Source organism: Macaca nemestrina, chromosome 14, assembly GCF_043159975.1.
Source record: "Macaca nemestrina isolate mMacNem1 chromosome 14, mMacNem.hap1, whole genome shotgun sequence".
Classification (NCBI taxonomy): Eukaryota; Metazoa; Chordata; class Mammalia; order Primates; family Cercopithecidae; genus Macaca; species Macaca nemestrina.
This window is the reverse complement of record NC_092138.1, coordinates 108,423,449-108,436,036: the sequence shown is the minus strand read 5'-3', so window position 1 is coordinate 108,436,036 and position 12,588 is coordinate 108,423,449. Positions and strand designations below refer to the sequence as shown.

Here is a 12,588-nt window from a genome sequence, read left to right as displayed (position 1 = left end):
ATTTTAAGATTTATATGGACAAATAACTGGAATAGCTAAAATCATTTTGGAAAAGGAGAACAAAGTAGAAGGAATCATTCTACCTGCTATGGTTTGAATGTACCCTCAAAAAATCCTGCTGATACTTAATCGCCATTGTAGCAGTATTGAAAAGGGGGGCCTTTAAGAGGTGATTGGATCATGAGGGCTCATTCATCAGATTAATAGATTGATTGGTTATCATGGGAGTGGAACTGGTGGCTTTATAAAAAGAGGATGGGATCTGAGCTAGCATGTTAGTACCCTCAGCCTCCTCGCCATGAGATGACCTGCACTGTCTTGGGACTCTGCTGAATCTTCACCAAGCAAGAAGGCCCTCACCAGATATGCCTCTTGAACTTGGACTTCCCAGCCTCCAGAACTGTAAGACATAAATTTCATTTATTTATAAATTATCCAGTTTCACATATTCTGTTATAAGCAAAAGAAAATGGACTAATACAGTATCCAATTTCAAGACTTACCATACAGCTGCAGTAATCACTATTGGGTGGTATTGGCAGAGGGATGGACACATAGAATGAAAGTAGAAAACCACACAATAAGCTCAGTTGATTTTTGAGAAAGGTTCAAAAGCAATTCAAAAGAAAAGATTGCCTTTTCAACAAATAATGCTAGAGCAATTACTCTTTCAAAGAGGGGAGAAGGAACTTTGAACTCAGTTCACGTCTTATACAAAAATTAAGGAAAAAAATGTATCACAGACTTAAGTGTTAATGTAAAACTATAAAAGTTGTAGGAGAAAACAGGAGGTATCTTCAGGATCTAGAGCTAGGCAGAGAGTTCTTAGACTTGACACCAAAACATGATTCACAGACAGAAAAAGCAATAAATTGGACTTGATCAAAATTAAAAACATTTGCTCTGTGAAAGGCCCTGCTAAGATGAAAAGGCAAGTAAAGACTAGGAGAAAATATTTGGAAACCACATATCCAACAAAGGACTCATAGCTAGAATACACAAAGAACTCTTAAAACTCAACAGCAAAAAACCAAACAATCCCATTAGAAGATGAGTAAAAGGCATGAAGAAATTTTCATCAAAGACATACAGATGGCAAATAAGCACATGAAAAGATGTTCAACATCATTCATTAACCACTAGGGAAATTCAATGTGAAACCAAATGAATTATCACTACACACCTGTCAGAATGACTAAAACAAAAAAATATTGACAATAACAAATGCTGGAAAAGATGGAGAGAAACTGGATCCTCATATATTCATTACAGCTATCCCAAAAAGTAGTTTAACATTTTCTTTAAAAACTAAATGTGCAACTACCACATGACCTAGCAAAGGCATTCCTGGATATTTATCCCAGAGGAATAAAAACACAGCCACACAAAAACCTTCATGTGAGTACAGCAACTTTATTCATAACAGCTCCAGAATGAAAACAACCAAGATGTCCTTCAATGGGTAAATGATCAAACAAATTGTGGGATATCCATACCATGGAATACTATTTATCAGTAAAAAGAAATAAACTATTAACCTACACAATAGACTCTCTGCATGCATCTCAGGAGAATTATGCTGAGTTTTTTTTTAAGCCAATTCCAAAAGGTGACATACTATATAATTCCATTTATATAAGATTCTTGAAATGTCAGAATTATAGAAATGGAGAACAGATTAGTGGCTATCAAGGATGAAGAAGAAGGTGGTAGTAGAAGGGAAGTGAGTGTAGCTATAAAAGGACAACATGGAAGATCCTTATGGTGATAGAAATTGTATTATGGCAGGTTTTTTCCATATTTTATGATGCTTTGATATCCTGAGGCCTTACAGAAGCAGGGAGGGACTGCCCCTCCCAGGTGAATGACTTGCTCGTGTGCACACCTTGGATATGTAGAGCAACCAGTGCTGAGTTCTTATCTCCATCTGCCTGCTTTCATGGGCTCTTGCAGTCCAGGACACGATTCCCCAGGGCCAGGTACCTGACATAGAGGGACTCACCCATGTACCCCAGAACCTGCCAAAATTATTCAAACTTAATCAGTTCTAAGTGTTCTCACCCTGCTTGACACTGCCCTTCCTGGCTCATTTCTCCCTGGCTCCCTGTGCTTCCTGACCCACCCTGCACTTCCCCACCTGCACTTCCCCACCTGCACTTTCCCAGGTGGCCCTGCAGGGTGTGGCCTGTCTACTCCTCTTGGGAACTGTGAGTAATAATCTTTCCAGTGGCAATCCTCTCCTAATTTATTGGCCACATCATATCTGAATAAAAACAAAAACCTGGGTACATTTTAAAACAAGTGTTCTGTATCTTGACTGTATTAATGTTAGTATCGTGGTTGTGGCATTGTACTAGTCTGCAAGATGTTACCACTCGGGGTAAACAGGATCTCTCTGTGGTACTTCTTACACCCGCATGTGAGTCTACCATTCTCTCAAAATAAAAAGTTTAACTGAAAAAAAAAAAAAATGAACGAAAAATTAAAGCAAGCGCCTCATCTTTTTTCATCAATCCAATTAATTGGTGTTTCATTGTTAGAAGGCTTTTTAAATAGGGAATTAGGAAGTTTTAGCGAACAGAAGGAAGTACCAGAACACTGCCTGTTCCCTACCACTTTCCAAATGAACCAACTACGGAACAAGTCATTAGTGGGAACTTTGGGTCAAAACAAAAAATTCACGGTTGGCAGGGAAGGGAAGCCTAGAAGAAGAAAAGACCAGCTCCTCTGCAACCAGGTGCTTTAGGCCACTATTTCTAATGGGATCACCTAACGACAGCTGATGTTTGCCTCCTGCACACCTCCTGGATGCCAGCACTGTGCTAAGTGTGCCACGTGCATCCTCTCAGACCGCAGCTCTGCTCCCTTGGGGCCAAGGTGTGGCAGGACAAAGGGGAATGTGGAGGGAAGGACCTTAAAAGAGGTTTGCTAATCCAGGCCACAGGGAACAAAGGCCCAGGGCTAGTTACAAAACCACTTTCCGCATTTTCAGTAAATCTCAGCTTAATGTATTTTCTAACAAAACAAAAAGGAGGAGCACCTGGTGCCTTTTATCAAAACAAGCTCTGGTTCTGAAAATAAACCAATCTGTGTGGCAGGACTCAAAGTCTGTGGTTATTTCTGCAGTTAGTAGCCCCCCGATAGCAAAGCTCTGTGTTCAGGAAGCCAGGACAGCCGGAACAAGCTGCCGCCGCCCTTGTTTCCTCATTCGCTTCATGGAGGCAGAGTTCCAGGAGGGGCAACTGCCTGAGGCTTTGGGCTGCCGCTGTCCTCCAGCCCATGGGGAAAGAGGGCAATTTTCCTGCCCCCCGAAAAGCCCCCCACCACAGCTTCGGCTTTCTGAAAATCCATGTGACAGCTGTGCTCAGACGGGATATGCCAATGTCCCACATTTTCACTTGATATCTGCCATATGTTTTTAACAAGATATAGTTGCCATCTTCACATGCTTTTCATAACATGATTTTTAAAAATTCCTTGAGCACTATATAAAAATGCAAGCTTGTTTGAACTTGTATCACCATTGAGATTCTTTTTCCTTCTCTTACTTTAGTAAGTAAAAGAATAGGACCTCGTTTGGAGGTTTGGGATTTTAAACTTATCCCTCCCTATGTTCCCTATACCCAGCCCACTGGCCCAGAGAGAAGCTGACTTCTCCTAGGATCCCCATAGTCCCTCATATTTGCGTTCGAGCATTTGAAACTCCAATTATTCAGAAAATTCCTATTACATTTTGGGCATATATAAATTATAAAGGTCCAGTTGTTTTTTAAAAAAGGTTCTTTTGTCTAATTAGTTTCAGAAATAGTGTTGAGAGAAAGAGACACAGGGGGAGGGGGGAGCAGCAAAAAAGGGGAAGTGGAGACTTTCAGGGCAGCTGGCCCATGTGCTGCCCTCACAGGCCGAGGGCTTCCCAGCACGCAGGGGCAGGACGGGGCAAAGGCTAAAGAAACATGACCCGGTGCCCCTCTCTGACTGGGCTCTGGATCCCAACTCCTCTGCCCCCTCATGGGCCCTGCTTCATCAGCCAGTCCCTCTCTCCTATATCTACACCCTTTCCTTTCTGTTGGTTCCTTCTCATCAGCAACTAGACACACTGAACACTTTCCTACCTTTAACAAAGGGAGAAAAGGCTCCTGGGGTCATGGCATCCTCTAGCTCCCACTACGCCCTGGCCTCTCCTCTTCAAACATCATCTACACTCTCAACCTCTTGTTACCACCTCCTACTGACCTTGCAGGTTCACTCTATCCTTGCTTCTGAGCTTGCCACCAAGTTCACAACCATCTCCTTGCATTAAACCCAATGGACACCCTTCAGGCTCCTTTCACTTTGGCAACTTTGAACATTACTCACCACACCTTCTTACAGAAATACACTTTTCCCCTTAGTTTTCTTTAATTTTCCACCTACCTCTCTGGATGCTCAGGCTTAGTCCCCTTTTGAGTGCCTCCTCCTCTGCCCATCCTTAACCAGTGACCCTCCACGGCAGTGGAGTCTGAAATGGCACAACCTCTCTTCTAGTCCCACAACCCTCCCCAGACAAGCCCAGTTATGCCCACGGTCCTTGCTATATGAAGATGGTGCCCAGACCCCTCTCCAGACCTTCGGTCCTAGGGCTCCGCTAGAGTCATATAAGCAGCTCAAACTCAAGGTGTTCAAAACTGACCCAAGAGTCTCCCTCCTGCCTCCACCCGACCTGGCTGTCTCCATTCCTGTCCCAGCAGAGAACACCAGCATCTACCCCTGGCCAACAAGACACGCTGTGGCACTCTCATCCTTCCCTTTCCTCCCCAATCCCCCGACTCCCAACATTCAACCCATTCTTGCCATCAAAGAATATACGTATTTGGGTTCCCATGTCCCAAGTTCCCACAGCCCCAGGATCCATGTACTGCTTCACATGTCCACTGTCAATAGCCTGGCACAGGCTCTAGCTCTCACTCTGCACAAATTCACAGCCTCCACACACGCCCACCTGCCTCACTGCTTATCCTCCCCCGAACTGTTTTCCGTACCAACCAAGTGAACTTGGGAAAACACAAATCTGGCTAAGAGCCTCTTTTTTCTTAAAATCTCCCAATCACTCCCACCACCCTCAGAATAATAGCAAACTCCTTAGCGGCTATGATCTGGTCTCACCCCCCTGCCCATCCTCATGTCTCACCTCTCACTTGATGGAGCCTGGCCTTCTCAGGATACTGGATTTCCAGTGCCTTGGACAATAGCTAAGTGGCCAATAAACATTTGTGAAACCAATGAGCAAATAAATGAATGAGTAACGGTCAGAAAAAGTTTCACTAAGGGCTATGTAACCTGGGTTTTAAGGATGAGAAAAATTTTACTTAAAAGTTGGGGCGCTGGGTATAGGCATTTCAGAAATATGAAAAAAAGAGGGTTTAAAGGTACAATGGCACAAAGTTCCTGCTTATTCTGGATGTGAGAAAGTGAGCCGTTCAATGGGGCTGGAGAAAGGATGAGTAGAAGGAAGTGAAACTGTAAGATACACTGAAATCATGAAAGCCAAATCAAAGAATTTGGATTTTTATCCTATATGTGATTATCAGAGAGACCTCCTGGGGAGTGGCTCCTTGCCTGCCACTGAAACCTATGCTTATTATCATCAGGCCTTTGCTCTTCTAGATATGCCCGAGGGTGGAAAGCACCTTCAGGCAGGAACTCTGATACGGGGCCCTCCTGGGGACTGAGGCCCACTAAAGCTTGGGAATCCCTTACCTGGACTTTCCGAAAGAGTCACAGAGCCTGAGGTTGATCTGTCACTTCAGGGTTACTTTGCCAGAAAGACTCCCGTGTGTTGGGTGGGATTTCTCAAGAAGAGAATGGAGGAGGTCTTAAATTGGCATGAGGAAAAAGAATAAAATATCTCCTAGTCTCTCTGAGACCAGGACGCAGTTTAGCCTGGCAGCTCACAACGCTTTTCTGAGGTAGGCAAGATGAAGTCAGCCAACAGTAAGACAGAGGGCTGGCTAGGAAGAGGTCTGAGCATGGACCTGGACCCCCACCACAGCTGTCAAGATCCTCTGAGTTTTAATATCTCACTCCCATTATCCCCCAAAGTCCCAGAAAGTTCTCATTAAAAGTAAGTTTGGTCTCAGCTGTTCTATGGGAAGCCATGTGCGATGCTTTCAATGTGCCCCCAGTGTTCACGTGCTAGAGACTTTATCCCCCATGTAACAGTGTTGAGAGACGGGACCCGTAAGAAGTGATTAGGTCCTGAGGGTTCTGTCCTCATGAGTAGATTAACAGCCTTATCCCTGGAGTGGGTTCCTGATTAAAGGATGTGTGTGGTCCCCTCCTGCTCACTCTCCCTTTCTTGTCCCTCCGCCTTCCACCATGGGATGATGCAGCACTGAGGCCCTTGCCAGATGCAGGCCCTTCACCTTAGATTTCCCAGCCTCCAGACCTGTAAGAAATAAATCCTGCTCTTTATAAACTACTCAGTCCTGGGATTGTGTTATAGCAGCACAAATGGACTAAGACACCATGGAGGGTCACAGAGGAGGGGGAGACGCAGGGAGAGCAGCGTCCAACCCCTGCACAGGCCAGAAAGGCCAGAGCAGCAGCAGCCAGGTGGGCAGGGAGCTGAACCCAGCCATGGGACAACCTTGCAGATGTCACCAACAACAAAAAAGGAGCCATGTGGTGGCAGGTGAGAAAGCTGGCGCTGAAGAACGGTGAGCACCTTCGAGGTGGTCTCCTGGGAAAGGCTCCAACACCTAGCAGGCTTCCAGGTATGGAAAGAAAGGAATGATCCGTGATTTTTAGAAGTAGGATGCAAGGGGTTCATGCTGTCAGAATTATCTGGAAAGCTAGATCTGAAAGATAAATCATCTATAAGGATTTTCCTTCAAAGCACTTACCCCCAGTTTCATCTTTTATTTATTTGCAGCCATCATTGCCTGTCTTCCTCTCCAGACTGTGTGCTTCATGAAGGCAGAGCTGTGTGTGTTTTGCTCATTGCTGTTTCCCCAGCTCCTAGCTGGCACATAGTAGGTACTCAAAAAATGGGGTGGACAGATAAACAATGTAAAATTAAAATGTTCTGGAGTGTTTGATTCGTCTCACTTTCTCTGTGTTGCTAACTTTTTTTTTTTTTTTTTAACCAAGAAAAGTATATTTTCAAGGAAAGGAAGACATGTTTTTTATGGAAAAAGAGTCATCTCATAAATATAGTGTTGCAGTTTCAGTCTGAGTTGTAGGCATTTATTTATTCATTTATTTATTTATTCAGAGACAGAGTCTCACTCTATTGCCCAGGCCGGAGCGCAGTGGCGCAATCTTGGCTCACTGCAACCTCCGCCTTCTGGGTTCAATCGACTGTCCTGCCTCAGTCTCATGAGTAGCTGGGATTACAGGCACGTACCACCACGCCCAGCTAATTTTTTTGTATTTTTAGTAGAGATGGGGTTTCACCATGTTCGCCAGGCTGGTCTTCAACTCCTGACCTCAAGTGATCTGCCCACCTCGGCCTCCCAAAGTGCAGGGATTACAGGCATGAGCCACCACGCCTGGTCATAAGCATTTACTTAGAAAGGCAAAGGAATGTGGGTGAAAGGTAAAATGTATATCGCTGGAAACACACCCAACAATGATTCTCAGTAATGTCCAGCTTGATGCCCCACAGACACTGCAACATCCCAGAGTGGCTTGTAAATCAAAGGTTACATTCCGCACACAGGAATTGTAGCAGGAAGTGCTTCTCTATAGCATTACAATTCTGTGAAAACTGACCATCCACACAGGATAAAACCGCATGCACTATCTTTGGCAAACACTAGTCATCTATGACATATAGTCACTACTCCGGGCACGTGGCATCACGAAGACGCACGAGCCTCACCCCAACTCTGACTGCAAGGGGAGAGAAGCACCAGTCACTCCCAGATAGTGTGGGTGCAGAACAGAAAAGGGAGGCTCTTTCAGAGAGGACTGCAGACATCGGAACAATAAATTGAGAAGTTTAGCATATAATCCCCAGCCCCCTAGCCTAAGAAGGCTCCCCTGACCCAGAGAGAAGGGAAGTTATTGAATTAAATTTTTATAAATGAACATTTGGCACCTTTTACCTCGAGCAGCAATGGGACCTAAGCTCATTTTAAAGCAGTTGTGCTACTCAGGGTCACCAGTCCATCTGGTGCCTAACTCGCAGGGCTGCGTGGTGGCAGTACTCAACGGGCTCTGTGTGCAGGGAGAAATTAATCCTACAGCAGCTACACCAGACAGAGAGAGGTCTCGGCCCAATCCGCAGCAGGGCTTCCTCATCTGCTGGAGTTCTGTCTGAGCATTTCTGCAGCCTAGCCACCACAGAGCGCCGTGCACTTTGGTTTGGATGTTGACTTAATATGAAACTCCAGATAAAAGGAATGAGAAGTCTCTCTTCTCACCATGCCCTCCCCGCCTTCCTTGAACTTGGGGCCAGACCTCTGGGGAACGAGACGCTTGTCTGCACACAGTCCAGAGGCCAGCACCAAGAGGGCACTCCCACCTCTCTCCCTGTTAGGGCTTTCAGAGGGAGCCGGAGCAGTCTCTACCTCGGCTGTGCAGAGCTGGGTAATTACCGGGCGGATGAGCTCAAGCCCCTTGCCCTGCTCACCTCCCACTAAAATGCACGGCACAGCACAATCATGAAATGTGCTTATTAATTTTACTCATTTGACACTGCGCTCTTCTGCCCTGAGCTCGATGTTAGGAGAAAATGATAGGGATAGATTCTGCTCCTGTCAGACTTACCAAGACTTCCAGAAAACCAAACTATCAAAGGCCATCTGCCACCCACTAGCCAAGCAAGCAGGATGACCCTAAAGGTACAAACGGAATGCTAAAGATACAGATCAACAAAAGAGGGCATGGGAAGATGGGGAGACCCCTGCCCTGGGCTCAAGCTCCCTGCAAGCCCTCCTAGGAGAGTGACCCCTGAGCCCGTCCTCTCCCACAGCGGGAAGTCCCAGTCCCTGCCTTGATTCATGACTTGCTGCTTCATCCCTAATTCATCAAAAGATACTTTGGCTTCTCAAATCAGGAACATTTTTATTAGCTTCCCCCAGAGTTTCGTGGCACAAAGCCATGCCTAATGATTCTATTTTATGGAAAGTTATACATTCAAATCGTGCTTTGAAGTCAAGCAGCAGGAAAGACTCAAATGTTTGTCAGAAAAAAGATTCCTTCACTTTTTCACTTTTAAAATGTTTATGAGCTTTCAAACAGTTGGAAAAGGGATGTGTAGCATTTGGACAGGCTCCTCCTTCCTTACCCAGGACCCAGCACTGGCTGACCCAGTGCAGATCTGCCTTGACCACTGCAGTTCTCAAAGGGGGCTGATTCTGCCCAGCCACCCCCTGCTCCTGGAGACATCTGGCTATGTCTGGAGACATTCTGGGTTGTCACCACTAGGGGAGGAGGGACAGGTGCTACTGGTATTCACTAAGGAGAGGCCAGGAATGCTGCTTAACATCCTATGAAGCACAGGATAGCACAAAGAATTATCTGATTGTCTTGCCCGAAACGTCAACAGTGCCGAAGTTGGGAAACGCTGCCTTGGGGCATCTTCTGCTGGACCAGGCATTGCATCCTCCTCACTGCAGGACATCAGACACTATTCTAATTGCTGTGGGAGGTTTTCAGTGTTGGCTAATGAGATTTGTGTTCTTTCACTCTTATGTATTCTTGGTGCACATTTTCAGTGAATAAGCACAAAAACGTCACAAAGTGAGGAAAGTAAACCTAAGACCACCTTAGAATCTCAGAACACATGATAATATCCACGTTAATTAAACTCCCGTAATGTTCCTCTGTACTATGTAATCAGAATTTTACAACTGAAGCAGAATTTACCTATGGAAACAACAAAATAACCAGTTCCAATCATCAGGACTACTACCAATCATCAGGACTACTACCTGCACAGATGTCTGCTGAAAAGCAAGGAAAGTTCTCCACTAAATTGTGGTGGTGTGGTCAGCCACAGCGCTGGACTTGGAGGGAGTCTGGTCCTGATGATTCACCATATCCAAAGACTGGGACTCTGTTACTTCACTTCTCAGAGCTTGGGTTCTCCTAATCAGCAAAGAGGCGATACAGCTACTTGCCCTCCCAGCCTTCCAAAAGCCCATGAGAGTTAAATGAGTTCACAGGTAGGAAACATTTTAAACTGTAAAGAGCTACACAGATGTAGGACAATGCCTTTACAATATTTACACATGCATGACAATACATGACAACCACCAGGAGTCGTTCATAGACTCTGGATCCTTTTCATGAAATGTCACAACCAGAAGTTGAAAATCAATGAATCTAACTCCTTAATTTTACAGAAGGTGAAAATGACCATCATAGAGGTGGTCAAGGCCAGGAAATGGCCCAGATGGGCTCAGGTCTTCTAACTCCCAAACCAGGATGCTCTCCAGACCCTCCCTTGATTAAGTTCCTAGAGGGAAGAAGCACATCTTAACACGCAAGGGTCAGAGGGTCTTGGACACAGGAGATAAATACTTGTAGAATCAGTGAGCAAAATGTACAAACTAGTATCTTGACTTACTACGTCATAGCCTGTCGGGGCTCGGTTCCGAGAAGCCACCACCCCGACTCCTGTGATGGGATCCATTGACGTTTCTGGCAAGGCTTCTGAGAGGTCTTTGACTTCAGGCATGGTGGACTGGTCCTGGTTCAGCAAAGGAAAAAGAAAGCATAAAATTCAAACATAGCATTTATGTGAATAATATAAAGTCTCAAACAGACAGAACCAGAATCTTGGGGCAAATACCCTGAGGTTCACATACCTGAACTAGTTGAATGAGTCCTGACCCTATGTGACCCTTTCTCTAGGTCAAGAATTCAAATCACCTCTGGTCCCCACTCTTCTCCAGTTAGCTTTGAACACTGAGCTAACATGAGAGCTTGTCTCTACTCTCAGAAGGTAAGTTTGACTCAAACCCAAGAGCACGTCATTCTTAACTCCGCCATCAGCTGCTTGATTTCTGAACAGATACCAGCAGCTGCTCTGAAGACACGTCAGACATGGCTAAGCCTAACAACACCTTTCCTCTCTCTCCCTTGCAATCTCTCCTACGGAGGCCTAGACTTCCAAACCCACAGCCAAGGTTAGGCCTTCAGCAGGCAGAGCTTTGCAAAGAAGCAAAGAATGTTGTAAACATAGAAATAAGTGTTCTGGGCTTGGGTGAAGGAATGGTGTTGGACTCCCGGCTCCATGACTGACTAGCTGGTGACTTTGAGTAAGCAATTTAACCTCATGGACCCTTCATTTTCTCAGCTATAAAACGAGGTCATGATACTGACCCTTGCAGAGCTCCTATGAGCACCAAGAGAGTCAAAGAGAATAGATGTAAATGAAAGGTCTGGAGAGGTCCCTGGTACACAGTAGGCGCTCAAAAAAGCACATAAGGCTGGTGGGGTGTGGGACATACAAGTCCAGGTAACTGGTCAGAAATGTGATAGGCGTCACTCCCTAGGGGACTGGCAGATCCCTTTGTTGTGTTTTACCCTCGGGTCATGTGGGCACTTACTCAAAGCCAAATAGTAACAATGATCATAATTCTTGCTGGGCACTTTGAGAGAAAGGGAGGGAAAATGGAATTATTATTCTGCTGCTGACTGCCTCTTGATGTGACCAGAGGAGACAGGTAGAATATAGAGAGCACTGGGTCTGGGCAGCTGGAGTGGCAGTGCACCAGAAAGCAAATAAGAGAGACACCACCATATGTAAATGAACCTAAGTACTTTTAAAAGGACAAGCAGTGAAAAAGAGCAAGTCAAATTCCACCTCCTTCTGCAGCAATTAAACTCCACTGGCTGTAGGTCTGCCAGATCTCTCAAGGCTGGTTACTGCTTCTAACACAAACCAAACACCCTACCTCACTAAGCAGGCAGGAAGAATATTCTTGCTTCTAGCCTAGAATTAGAAAAGGCAGAGGCCATTAAAAATGACTGCAGCCTCCTAAATAGGAACAATCAAAATGCCGTATGCAAGTCTCCCATGAAGTCAGTGGAACCCACAAAAAGCTCCGGAAACAGACTTGTCAGTGCAATGGAGCTGAGTCCTCGATCAAGGCTAGGAAGTGCCTGGCACAGCTGCAGTCTCCTCTTCTGTTTACAACAAAAGCTTAACAAAGTTATGCTTTACCTAATTCTTCTGAAAATAAGCTTCTAAACGGCCAGGGCAGGGGGTATCACACTGCATCACTGCATCATTTTCTACTTTCAAGTTTCATTTACCAGGCAGGTTTATCTGCATAAAACACAGGGCTTAGTGCTTCCTGCACACAGTAGGCATTAAGTAAATATTTATTGAGTGAATACACATGCATGTCCCCAGTAAAGGTTTAGAATTAAATATCTGCACCTGCAGATCCAGAGCAGGCACTGATCAAAAGGGCTCAGCACTTGAAAAATCCCGTAGTATTGGTAACATGAAAATAACATTGCTGCAGTTTGCAAAATATTGGTACCTGCTGTTGGTTACCAAGAATGCTTTGCAATTAACAACTCATTAACAGAATGTACGAATTCTGCCAGTGCTAAAATATCACGCTGTGAATTTAATAAAAGAACATG

General features: G+C 45.1%; 1 protein-coding gene across 11 annotated transcripts in view; it reads right to left on the bottom strand.

Annotated features, from left to right (window-relative positions):
• LOC105463931 (multivesicular body subunit 12B) overlaps positions 1-12,588 on the bottom strand; it is a 182,015-nt gene that overhangs the window by 156,533 nt on the left and 12,894 nt on the right. For 10 of the 11 annotated variants that reach the window (XM_011711371.3, XM_011711369.2, XM_011711367.3 and 7 more), the window contains one exon: positions 10,556-10,678. In XM_011711371.3, the coding sequence (XP_011709673.2) occupies positions 10,556-10,666 (111 nt within the window). In that variant the 5' untranslated portion in view covers positions 10,667-10,678. Of the gene's footprint in view, positions 1-6,881; positions 10,075-10,555; positions 10,679-12,588 lie in introns of those variants that run through there. The other variant, XM_011711373.3, reaches the window with a different exon arrangement.